At 33.6% G+C, this 17,637-nt stretch overlaps 1 protein-coding gene across 1 annotated transcript; it reads right to left on the minus strand.

Annotated features, from left to right (window-relative positions):
- Positions 1-6,232: 6,232 nt before the first annotated feature.
- On the minus strand, positions 6,233-10,936 carry LOC139860597 (bifunctional nuclease 1-like). Its single transcript, XM_071849343.1, has 10 exons — positions 10,765-10,936; positions 9,928-10,209; positions 9,369-9,539; positions 9,217-9,266; positions 9,080-9,136; positions 8,228-8,293; positions 8,034-8,108; positions 7,825-7,940; positions 6,729-6,820; positions 6,233-6,477 (listed from the first exon to the last, which is right to left on the minus strand). Exons 2-10 carry the CDS (start codon positions 10,202-10,204, stop codon positions 6,425-6,427), a joined length of 957 nt encoding a protein of 318 aa, XP_071705444.1. The 5' UTR covers positions 10,205-10,209; positions 10,765-10,936; the 3' UTR covers positions 6,233-6,424.
- Between the last annotated feature and the right edge of the window lie 6,701 nt (positions 10,937-17,637).

Consider the following 17,637-nt stretch of genomic DNA (forward strand, 5'->3'; position numbering starts at 1 on the left):
GCGTAATTTCGATGAACGAATTTAAAGATATGGTCAACTGAATTATGATTAACATTAATTGAAATTGCTTTTGAATCTGCAATTGATATTTAAACAACTTGTTTATAAGATTGATAAATTGAATTTTCAAATATTACTAATCGAGTAAGTGAATTTTTATATAAGTCGCGTCTCGTCTTGTTGAGCAATTGTCAAAACTGATTGTTTTATCATATTTTAAAGCCTTATAAAAACTATAGTTTAATTTTACAAGAATTGAGAAACTATGTGAAATGTTAAAATGTTTCGATTGACATGATCATTCAACTATAGTATTGAGTCAAATTGACTTTTTGAAATGACTTTTGATAACTTTTGTATGTCGATCTCGAGCATTAGGATTGTGATACACTATGACCTGACCTAGCTTAATAGACAATTATTGACCAACATATGTTCTCTAGTTTGAGATCTACAGTTATTTGGTATTCCAAGTTTCGGTCACATTTCGGTGAACGACTTTATGTGTTGCTAAGGTGAGTTTCATTTGCTCCATTTTTAATTGCTCTTGCAATCTATATTTTGGGCTGAGAATACATGCATTTTATTTTGAACGCAATGGACACAAGTACATACTAAATTCTATACCGAGTTTGAACCGAAAATCCCTTAGCTTTGGTAACTAGTAACTGCCGGTTATAAGAACTGGTGGGCGCGAGTAGTTATATATGGATCCATAGGGCTTGATATCCCCGTCCGAGCTAGAGCTCTAGCCTTTTAACGGACGTATGCTATCTGAGAAGCGTACACGTTGGTTTGCGTGTATATTTAAGATGATTATACAAAGGATACAAATTATATATACGTTAAGTTTAGTTACCAGGGTGCTCAACTTCGTAGAATATTTTGATAAACGTTTCTGGATGAAATAACTAAAATCTTGTGATCCACCTTTATGTACAGATTATGCAAAACATTAAAACTATGAACTCACCAACCTTTGTGTTGACACTTGTTAGCATGTTTATTCTCAAGTTCCCTAGAAGTCTTCCGCTGTTTGCTTATATGTTAGACAAGCTATGTGCATGGAGTCTTACATGGCATATTTTTCAAGGAAACGTTGCATTCACTAAATCATCACCATGTATCTTATTTTGACTGCATTGTCAATGGAAGTACTATTGTAAACTATAATATTACGGTGATTTTCTGTATGTAGAAATCATCAGATGTCGAAAACCTTTGATTTAAATAATCATTTATGGTGTGCCTTTTCAAAGGAATGCAATATTTACAAAATGTATCATATAGAGGTCAAATTCCTTGCAATGAAATTGATGAATGGCGTGTTCGTCCATATGGATTTGGAGCGATCGTCACAGATACAAATTGATCAAATCATGTAAATGGACCAAATCATTGTAGATGGGTCGCAAGTTGAAGCCAAAAACACCACGTGCATAATCTATCAGATCGATATATCAGTTCATATCAAATCATGACGAGTATTGCAATTTCATAAAGTGTAGAGGTATAATTATATATCTCAGATCGATATAATGGGTTCACAAGTGAAGCTTAATGACAAAAAATTCAATCATCAATCATGTAATTAGGATTTTGTTGCTTATACTTGGATATGAACTGATATTGCATTATTTTTAGTCCCTTTGATGAAACTAATGAGATGGTTTTGCTTTTTGTAGGTTACCAAGATGCAAGCTGGAGTAAAGAAATTCTTAATTCTAGACTTTGAGGGTAATCATTTGGTCATCGAAAATTTCGGTCTCCAGGCATACACGGATAAGTATTAGTTGGTGTCTCATACGCGTAAACCTAATTTTTTTATCGTATGACCAGAGCTCGAGCTGTGGCACGCTTTGATGTTGCAACCTATGGAATCACTCCTGTGTGATATGATGACTTGCTGGAAATAAAGTTTGAGAAAACTGAAGCAATCAGAATGTACAATTAGTATATTATATTTTATTGATTTTATTTATACAGGCTAATACGGGAACTCAACTTTAATGTTTACATATGTTGTTGGTCACATTAGCTCTATACTACCACTCAAAATCAAAACTGAAAATGGGACTAAGACTAGATCACCTGACTTCGTCTTACGTGATGTTAGGTATTTTCACTTGCTTTATGTTTTTAATTTAGAACAGTGAAGTACAGTTTCCAATTTTTATATCAATTTTCACCTGAAATACTTAAATGTGTGTCGTGTTTGAAATAAACAGTGGCTTGACAATTAACTGCACAGTTTGGGGTGAGCATGCAACCCAGCTATCAAACTATTTTCACCCTGTAATGATGTTGCTTCTTCGATTGTCGTTTTGTTTCACAATGGCAAACTTTCCAATTTGCGTGGTAGGTCCACTGAATAAAAAATTTATGTTATACGTTCATCCTACATGTTATATTAGTATTTAAAGTCCTTGCCATTTAGTGATTTTCATGTGCGATAATAGTGTCATTTATTTCTACAGAGGAAGAAAAGACTAATGGAACTTTATGATAAGAATTGCAATGCGAATGATGAAATTATCAAAAATATTTCTGTTGCAAAAATGTAACAAGCAGGTTGCACGACTGATGTACTCGCTGGAATTTGTGAAGAACTTCTTTGGCAGCATGTTGTACATAACTGCAGTCATGGTAAGCCTCAAAATCTCAGATTAGGGGAGGCAAAATCTGCCGATCTACATGAAAATTGTTGATATCGGCTGTTTTAGCCTTAACATGTCATGTGGGCCTGGTTTGGGACGTGTTCAAAGCTATACAAATCATGTTTTAGTTAAAACAATTCATTTGAATACTGGGTCAGGAGGGGTTTTGGCAACCCACCAGCGTAATTTCTTTTGTTAAAGTTTTAAAATATTTGATAAAAAATCGAAATTAATTGATGACGGGTTGGCTTTCAAATTTGAGTTATGTTTGACTAATAAAACACAAATGCGGTCTTTGCACTTCATATTAAAGTAAGATTTTTTTATTTCTTTACTGTAGTTAGTCAACTGCTTTTACATCTTGAGATAAATACGTATCAACAAGAGTTCCGTAACAAGTTAAAGCAGGTAATCATATTCAATTGCTTACATGATGTAAAGATTGATGTCTATTAATTTTCACTAACAATATGAGAATAGTAATGTATGCTTTTTGAAGTGTAGAGTACTTTTTTAAGGTGTACAGTCCATAACAACAACAACAAAAAAAAAAAATGATGTAACACTTAGTGGTTTATAGAAGTTATCTACTTTTATATTATAGCTAAAATGGTAATTGTACCAAATATTTTTGTAATTATGTTTTCTTCAAAATGACTGGTTGACTTTTCATGACCGTCTTAAAATATATTTATATGATTCTATCTAAGTTACATAGTTATAGCTTGACTATAATTGAAATTGTTTTCAATAGTTTATTGAGATAGGTATCATGTCTGTTCTGTAGTATTTTTGGACACAATTATCTAAGAAGTGAACATGGTACACTGGTACAAATTGCCTTCTGTCAATTACTCGACCTTAGCCAACTATGAATTCAATGTACATATTGTCTTCTAAGAAATGAACAAGGTACATATTGCCTTCTATGAATTCGATGTTTTGTAGTTGTATAGGATCGGACATGTTATCATACTTCTATGCCATGACTTATATGATTTTGTTATTCCATTTTTGTTTATATAGAAGCAGCACTCAGGACACAATTCGTAACACCAATGATACGATGATTGGCGATCAAACAGTTCGTATACTATGAGGGTAACACTTCGAATCTACCACCTTTTTCACTCATAAATGTGACAAAATGGGCGGGTTTAAATATATAAATGATGCTCATTTTTTTTTTTTTTTTTTTTTTTTTTTAGGCTCTAGTGATTGAGTCGACATCAAGCGTCGATTTATTGGCGACTTGACTGACTCTTAGAGCTTAAATTAAATTTAAGGCAGGATTTAAAACCCATGTAAATTTGATTTTACCATTTTCATGGTGTCTCAATTTTATTTTTAATTTTATTTAATTTTATTTTTAAAAACTTTTTCCTACTTATTGGCCGGAGGTCCACTCGGAAGCAATCTCTCTATCCGTCGAATAGAGAGAGGGATGACTTTCTCTACTTTTGAGGGTGTTTTCACTCTGGGTGGAGAAATGACTTGTCTTTATTCTCGGATAGGGGAAGGATTGTCTACATCTCACCTCCCCCATACACCACTTATGTGGTATTGGGTTTTGTTGTTGTTGTTGTTGTTGTTGCTCATTTTTTGTTGGTTTGGGTTAGGTTGGTCAGTTTAAAAACTTCCGAATTATATAAAACACGAATAAATTATCTATAACTATTAGGTTATTTCATAAAAATATTTTCATTGCGTTTCTAAAGCAGTTAGACACTGGATATAAATTGATATCATATTAGACTTCAAGTGATATAGGAAATTACTACTACACCGATATATTACTTATATTTTGCATTTGTAAGAGATGCACATTGTTCTACATGTTGAAGGTCATAAATTGATCAACATCGTGCTTTTTGCCACCATCTTCATGCATTATGAATACAACAATTTTGATCACGTATATGTCAACATTTTTTTAAATATGCCTGACCATATCGCCATCTGCTTGTGGTAGGTAGCTTGAGACAATAACCCTGAAAACGACACAAGATATGGTATATATCAGCTATGGTCCATAGTCATACTTTGTTTGAAATAAGAGGTGTTAATGGGTGAGTTGACATACTAATTTATTAGTGTTTGAAACATTTGTTTGATTATTTTATATGCAACTGATTTTTTTTTCTTTTTTTTTTCTTTTTACAAATGCTCCTTCATTAAAATAAATGTTCATTGTTCTTAATTTATCACATCATTAAGTTGATAACACTTTCAATTATATTCTTACTCTTACTTTCTTTACCACATCTTTAGTTCACTAAAGAGACTTAAGATTGTCAGGCTTGCTTATACTGACCAGTAATTATGATAATTTTATTTTTTAGATTCACTAATATCTTCTTATATGGCATTTTCTTTAACTTAAACCCGCAATTTTTGCGAGTCTTAAGCTAGTAGATACTTATAAAAAAGCAATAAACTCTAACATTAAGCTTCGAATATAAGCTTCAACATAGCTGAAGCAAAGGGTTCCTCATAGTACTATTTCAATATTTTAAGTTCCCAAAAAAATTCAATTTGAAACAAAATAAATACTCCCAAAAAAGTTGCAATTTATTATCAGGAATATTAATAAAAAAATTCGCCGAGAGAACTGAAATAACATTTTATCCCAAAAAGGTTACAAAAATGGCCCATCATTCCACAAGCCACTCTTGTCATTTGCGAATGGCGAGTAGCATGATTTTTTGATCGCTACTATAAACTTTAAAAAGTCATCTTTTAATTCTTAGTTCCAATTTAATCACTGTTTTTGTTATCTGTATTTTTGCGAGGTACATCTATTGGAAAACTACGAAGTTTCAACTTTTTTTTTTTTTTTTTTTTTTAAATCCGACCTCATATTGCGATTTGCATTTTAGGTATAAATGTGCGATTTGCTATTTAAGTTATTTATTCAAACTGATTCAGGAGTTTTGTATACTAATAGTCAATTTTGATGTATATTTAACGAATTATATATTAGAATCATATATAGCAAGTTATTTATGGTTATAGTACGTTAAAAGGTGAAAACCAATGGAGAGGTGTCAAAATTGATGGTCAAACAAAGTCGAATTACAAAAATAATCGGGTCAAACCGCATTTGATTGTTTTTCAACTGACAGTTCTCGAGAAAAAAAGTGATTAAACCGAAACTAAAAATAAAAGACTTTGAAAGTTTTAAAAAAACTTCAAAAGTCGTTGTCAAGCATCATATTCGCAACTCGCAAAGCCAATTCACAAGTCACAAATTGTATTTGGCGATTCGTGAATGACATGGATTTTTCAATCATAAATCGTAATCAAGACATCCATGCCATCCGCAACTCACACAAGTCATTCCCAAATCACAAACAAAAGATTACGATTTACGAGAGCAATTTTTTTCAAAAAGTTACCCTTTTGAAGAACAAGTTTTAAAGGGCATTTTAATTAATTAATGTCTCTTAATGTATTACTGTATGTATTTCTCTATTTTCCTTTCTCCCTCTCTTTGACGAGATAAAAACATTACAAACACTACTCCTCCCTCAGAATAATCAGAATCTTGCAAGTTGCAACATACACATGTTACATGTAAGAAAGAAAACATCCATAATCGACTATTCACATATTTACATCGCTTGACACCTTTTATAATACAAGTAGACCCATTATTTACTTAACCCAACTTTGCAGACGATTTATTTACAGATTGGATCGTCCTACAATAAATACAGAAAAAAGAAAAGGAGGGTTACACGGAAGAAGTTCGATCAGGATACCTGCTATGCCCAGTTTCTCTTAGATCGGAATTGAGTGAGCTTATCTCTCCATTGAGCTGTCAAATGTAAGCAAAACAATCAAACTAAAAAATAAATAAACAAAAATCATGAGGTAACTGGTTTGTATTAACTAAATCCAAACCTGTCTTCTAAATTCCAATAAAAAGTCAAAGCACACATATGGCAAAATGGGTTGATTGGGTAATAGGTTAAAAACGGGTTGGGTTGACCCATGAGCCACCCACACCCAATATTGATGGTTAACTAAGGATACTATTCTATAAAACCAACTGTAACAGTAAGATACCTGCATCTCTATAGCGTTCCTCAACAGCAGCAATAAGCATGTTTCTTACAAGATTAAACTCTTTGGTTTCAACACAAGGCTGCCCACTGGGTCTAAAATAGTGACAACCAATATTAGTATTTATGCTTCTGGAATGCACATAATTATGCCTGGCAAATCAAACCCATAGTCTAAAAAAATGGGTCCATTGGGTCTTAATATTAGGGTTCAATAGGGTCTCAATTTATAAAGGATAAGATATCTTGTGGGTCCAAAATTGAACTACTTATATCACAAGGAAAAAGTGACGGGTCCAACGGGTCCTATGTTCGGGTCTAATGGATCCTACGTTTTTTATGCCCGTTTTCATCACAAGCTTTCGGCGCGCGTTTTCATTGCCCGTTTTCGGCGCGCGTTTTTCGAAGCGCGTTTTTCAAAGGCGGTTTTCAGCGCGCGTTTTCGGCGCAGTTTTTGCAGGGCGTTTTCAACGCCCGTTTTCGCAGCGCGTTTTCGGCGCGAGTTTTTCGCAGCGCGTTTTTGGCAGGCATTTTTCGGCGCGCGTTTTCAGCACGGTTTTTGCATGGCGTTTTCGTCGAATGTTTTCAATGCGCGTTTTCTAAAAAAATATTCATTTGAATCCATAAATTAAGTTGAGATCCAAGGAATCAATGAGAGCGCGTCATGTGGCGTGAAAATCACATGTGATTGAAAAAAAAAAATTCAAAATTATTTTTTTCGAAAATTTTTTTTTACTTTTTTTAAAAAAAAATTTCCGATTTTTTTTTTTTTATTTTTTTTTTCGCATTGCGAATCCGATAACTTCATTTGGGAACGCGAGCCTGAAAATGAAATCGGAAACATAAAAAAAAAAAATTAAGAAAAAGGGTCTTGACCCGACCCAACCCGGGGGAAAATGGGTCTCGACCCGACCCAACCCGTTGGACCAGTTCAAAATTTCTGACCCGTTTAGACCCGGACTCGTTTAAACCCAAACCCGTTTCAACCCGACCCAAACCCAACCCGACCCGACCCGATTGCCAGGTGTAACTGTACGGAGTATTTGTTAAGATATTAATGTAATGAATGGAAATAAAGAAAAAAGGAGATCTTTTTATACCGATCGAGTTCTTTAAATATCAAACCATCTGGCGAACCCTGGAATGAAAGCTTTGCAGATTCAACAATCTTCATTCCATCACTTTGTGCCAAAAACTTGTTCACTTGTATTGGTACCTAAAAGAGTAAAATAATATAGATATAAGCTTCTGTTATAATATTTGAAGTCAAAAAGAATGAAACCATAAGAAAACAACTAGGACATGATACCTTGCACCTCACAGCAATATTAATGGCATCTGAGGGACGAAGGTCAAAGCTAATACAGTCATTTTCATTATCTGCCTGTACTTCAAAAAAAAAAAAGAAAGAAAGAAATAAAAGAAAAGAAAAATCATTTACACGGAATCAGTAGTGCTTTTAGCATGCCATTTGCCAACTTGTTAGATTGTTTTATGTCATACCTTTGTTAGATATAGCCGAGCAAAATATGCCTCGTGTATCCTCTTGGTTACTCGAACTAGCTTGACCTAAAAAATTGAGAATATGAGGTGGTCATTTTGCTAAAGAGTCGTTACATGTTCATATCAAGATGGGTCATTTTGGAAGATTATTGATAAAAAAGAATCCATATGGTCAAAATGGGTTTATGTGTAATTTGTGGAAAACGGGAGGAGTCACATGAACAACTATTCTTTAAAAGTGCATATACTTGCAGAGTTTGGGCGGATATGAAAAATATGGTTGTTTTTAAAGGATTGCAAAATGACTTGAAACTGATAGTTAGTGATATGCCAAGATATTTAAACAAGAAACATTTTGAATGTTCTGAACAGGCTTGTACTTGCAGCCGTTGTTTACTACATTTGCGCTGAAAAAAATGAGGTAGTTTCAGAAGATTGAAAGGTCAGTTGATGATTTTAAGTAGTGCAATTAAAAAGCTCATCAGGTTATAGTTAGTGAGTTTGAAAGTCAAAAAGTCAAGGAATACTGAGAAAGTGGCTAATATATGGATGCTCAAATGGGTTGAAATGTCCCTGCAGCATGGGTCATAGTTGGGCATGAGCAATTCTAATCCATAGCATGTCATGAAAGGTGGAACAACATAGGATTAGAATTGTGTTCTTTGCTGGCATGAGAATGGTAAGTATTCAATATTCATATTAGAAACAAATTTAAGAGGCATAATTTATTAAAAACAGATTTTGGCCATCTTTCAAACGGCTATTTTTCCCTTCTAGTCTTTTTATTGTTCGAACCGTTTAGAGTTTTGGCCCGCAATTGCCAACAGTTCAAAAAGTAAATGATATACTTACTTTATAACCCATCTTATCAATCATCTCCTTCACCACATTATACATTGTCGGCCTCACCTACAACATAAACACATCAGTTTCAATATATGTACATTATACAAAAGTAACAATCCTCGAATCTTAATCACTCAACGTACAATTTGGACATTTCGCATAGCCGCCATAAGCAATACACTAGGCATCTCCACTGTGAATAAAACAAAGTGAGTCGAGAACAAAATTATGTGTCATTACAAAAAACTCTCGAAAGATATTGAAATACTGAAAAATATAAAATAAGAGTACATACAAACAATTATAGGAAGTAAAAGGCCCGTCCCATCTTCCATCTTCAGCACAATTGCAGGATGCGGAGCATAATCCGACAGATGCCCACCTTGCGGGTTGTTGTGAACACATCTTAAATGCTTCCCGTCCCTCATTTTAATTATAAACCCATCGGGCCCGCTCTTCACTTCAACTAAAATCGGAAAAAAGATAATACACATAATTAATCGACTTACCTTCCCTGTCACATGCCACATCATCATAATCCATAACATACTATAGGTTCCCTCAATTTAGATAACACATCATACGTGTTTCCTCCATTTTGGTAATTTCATTAAGTGTTGTTTTAAACTTTCAAATCTAATTGGTTGTCAAGTCACCTGCCACATCATCATAATTGATCGTAGTCTGCACCTTTTACCCTAACTTAAGTAATCAGTGTGAAATTTACGAAAGCTACCCAAATTTGAGAAACATGTATGGTATATTACCCCGAAGTACGATTTACCCGTTCTTACACTCCGGAAAAAATATAAATATCAAAAACATTACATAAATTGCATTGATCGCAATCTTACCAGCTTCAACCACACTTGAGTTGACATAATCTGAATCGTTCTCATTAAAACTATCCGCCATGCTACCATTGCCATTCGAAGATGAACTGAAACTACATTTTACAAGCTTAGATCCAGGCTGATTACGCACGTGCACCCTACGGCTGTTAACGCCTTTAAACCCCGAAATTCCACTTCTCTGAATCTTCGCCTTCATTAACGGTCTGTCAACTGCATGAACACCGCCTTGCTTCCCATGAACTGCAGGGCATACAACTGGACCTTGCAAAGTACTCATTTCACCTGTTATAGTATAACCAATACACCTTTTTAATCAGCCATTAAACTAGAACATTCAAATCACTAGCTGTCAAAATTATATCAATCTAATGCATTCTTACACTTAACCTGTGATGTATAACTATAAATATTTCTGTTAGTGATTATTTAAATCAATCAATAATCCAATAACTGACAAAAAAGTAATTATTAAGAAACACAAAACAAAATTAATTTATTTAATGTACTAAACAGATATTATTCAACCCCAATCCTGGAAACTATATAACTTTGGCCCTAGAAACTTACAAAAACAAGTACATGGAGCTGCAAATTCAGATTTAGGGCTAGATGTAACCGCAGTCAAATAATTAGCTTTAAACTAATCACGAATTAAAGCTCAAATCAAATGATCTTCAAATTTCATATACTCGTTATATCTAATAATAGATCAGAACTACAATTTTAATAAATTTACGAAAACATAATCCACGAGTAACATCATAATCATAAATCACGTAAATATATATATGAAAAATTGACAAATTACTATTAGCAAACACGAATACGATTACTCACCAGTGTAAAAGTAGATCGAGAAATCAATCGAATTAGAAAATAAAAAGATCAATCAGCTATTGATAGAACGAATGAACAAAATTGAATCAATAGATTAGATTCAGATATGATATTATGAAAACATTTGGATAAAGGTGTAGGAGTATAAGAGATTCTTTTTAAAGATGGATAAAGTGAAAATTAAGAGAGAAGTTTCTGGTCAGAGAAGTTTTGTGCGAAATTACAAATGTGTCACCATCAATGTATATATCACAAAAATGACCCCTAAGATTTTATTTTTTCTCTTCAAAAAAACAAAAACTCATATAAAAACATCTAATACTTAAATATCTACAGAGAAAAGCGCGTTTGTTGGAACTGTTAGATGTATTAGGTTAGGCCCAAGTCTCCGTCTAACAGGAGCATGTGTTTCATTACATAACATGATGGTGAACTAGATATGCTTCAAAACTCAGCCTCATAAACTTCTAGTCGTACGCAACGCAAAATATATGTTAAATTATTAATGGTTGAAAATTATACTCTGTATAAAATTTTTATTTTTTTTACGAATTTTACAGCTGCCAAATACTAGCAGTCAATACACTCATAATTGAATCTGTAACCTAAGTTAATTCGCGAGGTAACGACTGCCTAACAGTGAATGTTGTTTTTGTTGCTATATAGTAATCCATTTAATCAGGTGTCCTCATTGTCTTACAATTTTAGTTTATAAATTGTTATATTAGCTAAGTAGGGCGGACATTTGTTCTTATTTTAAAAGTTATAAACTGTCGTCTTCTATTACTTGTAGAGGATAACACTTTGTTCCGTGGCAATCTTTCACAGTTTGGGCTTTAACAATATTACAAAGGGCCGAAATTGTTATATGGTTTGTTTGGACGAAACAAGATTGAACTTGAGCTTATTTATAAAGCTGGAAGCTAGAAATCATTATAACTAGAGCTTGAACTTATTGTCGTGAATTGACCTAAAAAGGAATCAAGTATGAAATGTAAAATTATATAATAATTTATACTTTCATTTTTGTCTCAATGTAGGCTATATATCCAAAAAAATACCAGTGTACGTCGCATACTTTCAAAAAGTGTATTAATATGAACGCACTGAACTTATAAACCGGATAAAAAAGCAAGCTGACGTGACATCCTACGTGTACCTGAAGGACAATTTAAAATACTTACGTGACATTTTTTAGTTTTCTTTAAACATGACTTGGATAATAACTGAAAGTTTATGACCTACAAATAAGTCGTATACTTCTAATTTTGTTCTGATGTAGGCTATATACTTTCAGTTTTGTTAACTTGTATGACTAAGAGTCAACCGGTTACGGTTAACCTAATTAATTCAAGTGAAATCTCCATGCGTCGGTTAAAAATAAGTATCAACAAAAGTGTAAGAAAAAATTGGTTCATGGATAGTTTGTTTTTTTGTTAGCATTTTACAATGATTTTTTGTTTCACTTTAGGTTTGGTGAGGCTCGGTTTAGTTAGTTCATTTATTAGCTGTTTTTAGGTACGAGCTTTATCAGGGTTCTCTCTTGTATTCTCTTGTTGATTTACTTTTTTATTCCTTAAAATGTTTTCCATTTTTATAAAAGTCTTCGTTATTTTTGCCAAAAAACCAAAATATGTATATAACATACTTCAGGACAAAACTGGAAATATATGACTTATTTATAGGTCATAAATGTAATGTTTAAATGAAATTTAAAAAAATCACGTAGGAATTTTAACTAGAACAATCGGTAACTTATTACCATTTGTATACATCGATACATTTTTCAAATGTATGTGACCTTTATTGGTATTTTTTGAGTATATATATACTAAATTGGGACAAAAGTAAAAGTATAATGTGTATTTATAAATTTAACCCTGATAATAAAGGATATTATAGTAATATTATACACTATCTATTAACAGAAGTAAATAGTGGCTTGTGCTTGGTTGAGAACACTATTCATGTTTGTTGCTATTATTTGTTTTTTTAATCCTATATCTATTTTTGTAATCATATATTTTTAAAGTAACAAAAGTAGATATTTTTCCTACCTCTTTTCAACTAACCATCCCTCATGACTTACTCTTTCCATACTCTTTACCATCCCTCTCTGACTCTTCACATGCCCTTTCTTTATCATACCCACTCTCCCATCTTATCTTCTATCTTCTATCTCTCTTTATTAATCTAATCTATTTCTACTATCTACTTTTTTTGTATCACCTGGGACGCTCTTCAACAACCTCCTTAAAACAAAACCCTAAAACACCATCACCATCTTCGTCACTTCATCCCAAGTTTATTCAGGCATGAGATAAGCTAAATCACCACCGCCATCTTCATCGAAATGTTCAAAAATTTTCATCTTAGCCAGCGTTTGATCATCGTTTCCATTACCATTCACAATATCTGGTACTGCATATTCATCGGTGACATCAGAATTTGCACTTATCTTTCTTTTTCAGGTATTGGGTTTATTGCTCTCCGTTGTTCAATTTTTTACTGTTCCGGATTGAGTTTGCAAATGCATTTCTTATATTCTGTTATATGTTGTATTAGTGTTGCTTAAGGTGTATCTATTTGGTATTCCATAGTTGTTGTCGTTATTATTTTTGTTGTTTTTTTTCCTTGTTCTTCTTACTGCTTGAAGCTGATGTTATGTTCTATATGTTTGGATACCCATTTTTGTTGTGGTAAGTCAAGTGGTTGTGTTTATCTTTATTAATTGCGCATGAGAAAAGGTCGAACAAGTGTTTGCAAGCTGCTTTATCGTATGTTGATGTAGGTGAATATGGTATTGTATGCCTAACTAACACAAAAAGGAAATGTCGTAAATGCGATTGTTGTTGATGATAGTTGTGATCACACTTTTAGGGTAAGGTGTTTTAAATCAGAATCTGGGTGGTTTGAATTCTGTTATGTTTGGTCATTCTGAACAACGTGGTTCTTCATCAATTGAATTGGATCTTTAAATGTCAGAGGTAACCTTAGTCGTTGCTATTTGTGTCTGACTCTTTGGTATCTTCATCCAGTGTATCGCATTCATAGTCTGCTACGCTTCCGTCTGAAGGTATTTTCACTGATGACATATACGCTAGTCGTTGTTTGTATTTTTGTGGTTTGTAGTAGTTTCTTAATAAGGAATGTAGATGTAGATATTTGTATATAACGATTTTTATTGGGGTGACAATATGGGTGGGTCACATACGGATCAAAGTTTGCAGCAACGTGGGTCATTTTAAATGCAGGTCAAGATGGGCCGGATTTGTCAAGTATATCTTGGTGTGAAGGTATAAGTTACTTGATTCGTAAAAACCCTGATATGTATATACAAGGGGTGGCAAACATAAGTTTTAATATTCTTTTTTGTAACGACTAACGAGATGGGATGAACTCCTTTATCTAACATGATTACTAAAATCATACATAAACAATAAAAGCTTTTTGGAGGTTACTGCGTGTAAGTAACTAGAGTGGGGTGAATAATTACTTAATACGATTTATTAAACTTTTTTTATGATCAACAGAATTTAAACAATCCTTGATCACTTCTATCAACTCAAACAATTGTGTGGTGTGTTTATGTTTGTAATAATGCGAAATGTAAAGTAAAGAACATAAACACAAGGATTTATAGTGGTTCAGGTGGATGTTAACTAATCCACCTTAATCCACTCCTCAATTCACTAATCGGTATTTTTGCTTCACTAAGCACCTTTCTCCAAATCCAGTGGAGATCCGATTTACAAGCCTTGTACTTCTCCTTAGACAACAAACCTAGTCCCTTCTATCCCTTTGAAAGATTACTTCCAACTTAGATCAACTTGTCTTCACCTTGGACAAGTATTAATCTCCAATGAGATTAATCAACTCCCCAATTCCCTTTAAAGATGATAGCTAAACTATCATATACTTCTAATTACATAGTACAAAGACTCACTCTTTTCTAGTGATGACAATCCTAAGACAATTCTAAGGATTATTACAACACTATGCAAACTTACAAAGATAAGAATTTGAAAGTAAGTTTACAAACACCCCTTCTATAATCTATAAGATTATAGAACTTCTCTTGCTAATCACAAACATATGTATGAGTGTTATGTTCTTGTGATTCACTGATGATTTTAGGTTGTAGCATGTAAGAGGTCCAAGTCTTCAAAGTTCTCCAAGGCTTGCTATTTATATGGAGAGATAAACAAGTCAGCCGTTTCTGCGGCTTGGACCACGGTCGACCGCGGATCGACCGCATGCGGTCTAATCCAAAATACCTATCCATTGTGTAGCCGTTTGAATCAGTTTTGGACATCACTCTTTGGACACTTTACTTCATTTAACACCTGCAAAAGATACCCAACATCCTATACAAGTACTATATGCATTAAATGTCCATTTACCTTGGATGTATTGCCTTGATAGTGACTTTGTCATGCTCAAAGTGGAAAGTCTAATATTCTTGGATACAAGTCATGATAATCATTTGAGGCAATCTCAGTTTTGTCATAATCATTTATTTGTAATTAACACAGTTGCTAAATCTCTATTGGTTGGTCAACATGTCATTGATGACACAAACCCACTTTAATCATAAAGCATGCTAGTATTCAAATTTGAACTTGTTTGTAATTAATTAAGTATGTTACTGATGTCTTGACAATTTAAGCAAGTAATAACAATTAAGCATGTTGCAGACATCAAGTTAAATCAAGTTTAAACTTATTCATGAACTTAATTTTAGACTTAAGCAAACATATGTGTGTTAATTATTCATTGTCTTTTAAGATTACTAGATTATGACATTTTAAGCATTATCCAAGTAGCACGAGCATGTATTGAAGTAGTCTAAATACTAGATGGTGGAATCCAACTTGTAACACATAGCAAGACATGGTTCATACATATGCATATTAAATGACTACTTAGCATTTAGCACTTAACACATAGTCAAATAATACACATGTATTAGTAGTAAGTAGTCAAGTAATATTCATGTAATGACTAGCAAGAGATCTAAAATTAAACACATAGTTATTACATAGCATTGAATCAAGACTATGTAAGTTTTACTTGCAAAACGACATTTGCAAGATTAATGTATAAGTATACATTAATATACAATACATGTACAAGGAAGGAGCAACTTTTGGTTGGGACTTGGTGACCATCCTAAGTATGTCTAGATACATTTTAGATGTACATGTTTTCCTATAACACTTATGTGTTTTCCTTAATCAAGGTTTAATCGTCATTAAGATGTCATTAAGCATGATTAACCAAGATTAGTATTCTAGTGACCAAAACTCCTTTAGATATGAAGGAGGCAACTATTCTAAGAATGTTTGAACATGTTTCATAAATTATAGATGCCCCAAAGTAGTCGAACTAAAATCGATGGAATTTGGGACAAAAGCTTCTACGGTCGACCCATGGTTGACCATGAGGTCGACCATGCATCCCTGAATTCATAAATCGTGGTGCAGGACTCCAAAGTCTGACCTGCAGTCGACCGTGTACCCAACCGTGCAGTTTATGTTTTTCGTTTTAAGCTTTATTCGATTTTGGTATTTTGCTAGAGTAATGGTGAATTAGTGAACTTGTATATTTATGTCAAGATGTCTACCATCACCTTTAGTTATGTGCATATGTCATCATCAAAACACTTATTGTTATGGGTTAAGATTAGTATAGTCGTTAAGCATAATCTCGTGTTAACCCACATTCTCCCCCAACACTGCGATTGCAATAACATGTTATCACTTTCATTTTCACAATTCCATCTCAATAAGTGTTAATTGGAGTGTTTAATTTCCGATTTGTATTTATATTTTGTGTGATCTTCCGATTAGATTCAACGCGTGTAATCGACGTTTATGATGTTGCTATTGTAAGGTATGTGTTGTAACGACCCAACCCGTCGTCCAACCAAAAACGCAGATAATAAATTTTTTTTATACAGATAGGGTGCGCGGCGCGCAACCCTCCTTGTGCGCGGCGCGCACAAGGCCATTCAGTTTCTGTCCGGATTTTTCGTTTTTTGCGTTAAAGATCTATCACTTCCCGACACTTTTAGGCAAAACGGTTTTCACAACATATTATAATAGTTAAAACTAACACGTTCCAATAATAAAACGAGTTTTACGAGACCGGGCCCACATCGGCCGTTTTACGACTTTCGTACAAGATACAAGTTTCAATCCCAATTTACATTTAGACGAGTTAGGACTCCATAACCCAACCCGATACCAAGAGCATAATCCCGGGGACTACTAAATCCCCAATCCACGTCCGTATATCCAAAAGCTACCCCATCGAGCCCAATCGCTCCTACGCAACTAGTCTAACAACTAGCTAGCCTCATAACACAATACCTGAAAAAGGTAAACAACGAGAGGGGTAAGCTAACGCTTAGTGAGTGCAATAAGTATACACATACATATATAATATACCTACTTGCAACCACCTACTCTCATACCGCAAACATGCTAGCAATACAATATTAGCATACGAAATCCAAGTATAAAGCTAATAACCTCCATTACCGCAACTAGCATAAACAATAGCATATACTCTAACATAATATGTTATGCTATACAACCACACATACACAACCATATGGTTAACCATAAACGCGCCATGGTGCTACCGGCTCCGTGGTTCACACCATACGCAATGCTATGACGCTACCGGTGAAATGTCCCGTTCTTATTGATTAAAAACGTTCCATATTAATTGATTTCGTTGCGAGGTTTTGACCTCTATATGAGACGTTTTTCAAAGACTGCATTCATTTTAAAACAAACCATAACCTTTATTTTATAAATAAAGGTTTAAAAAGCTTTACGTAGATTATCAAATAATGATAATCTA

The sequence above is a fragment of the Rutidosis leptorrhynchoides genome, chromosome 7, assembly GCF_046630445.1.
Source record: "Rutidosis leptorrhynchoides isolate AG116_Rl617_1_P2 chromosome 7, CSIRO_AGI_Rlap_v1, whole genome shotgun sequence".
Classification (NCBI taxonomy): Eukaryota; Viridiplantae; Streptophyta; class Magnoliopsida; order Asterales; family Asteraceae; genus Rutidosis; species Rutidosis leptorrhynchoides.

Excerpts from the sequence above, each read along its gene's own strand:
- LOC139860597 (XM_071849343.1), bottom strand. The coding sequence starts at position 10,204 with ATGAGTACTTTGCAAGGTCCAGTTGTATGCCCTGCAGTTCATGGGAAG. Across the intron at positions 9,540-9,927 it reads CTCAAGTGTGGTTGAAGCTG|TTGAAGTGAAGAGCGGGCCC; the intron begins GTAAGATTGCGA and ends TTCCGATTTTAG. Across the intron at positions 9,137-9,216 it reads CTATGCGAAATGTCCAAATT|GTGAGGCCGACAATGTATAA; the intron begins GTACGTTGAGTG and ends TTTATGTTGTAG.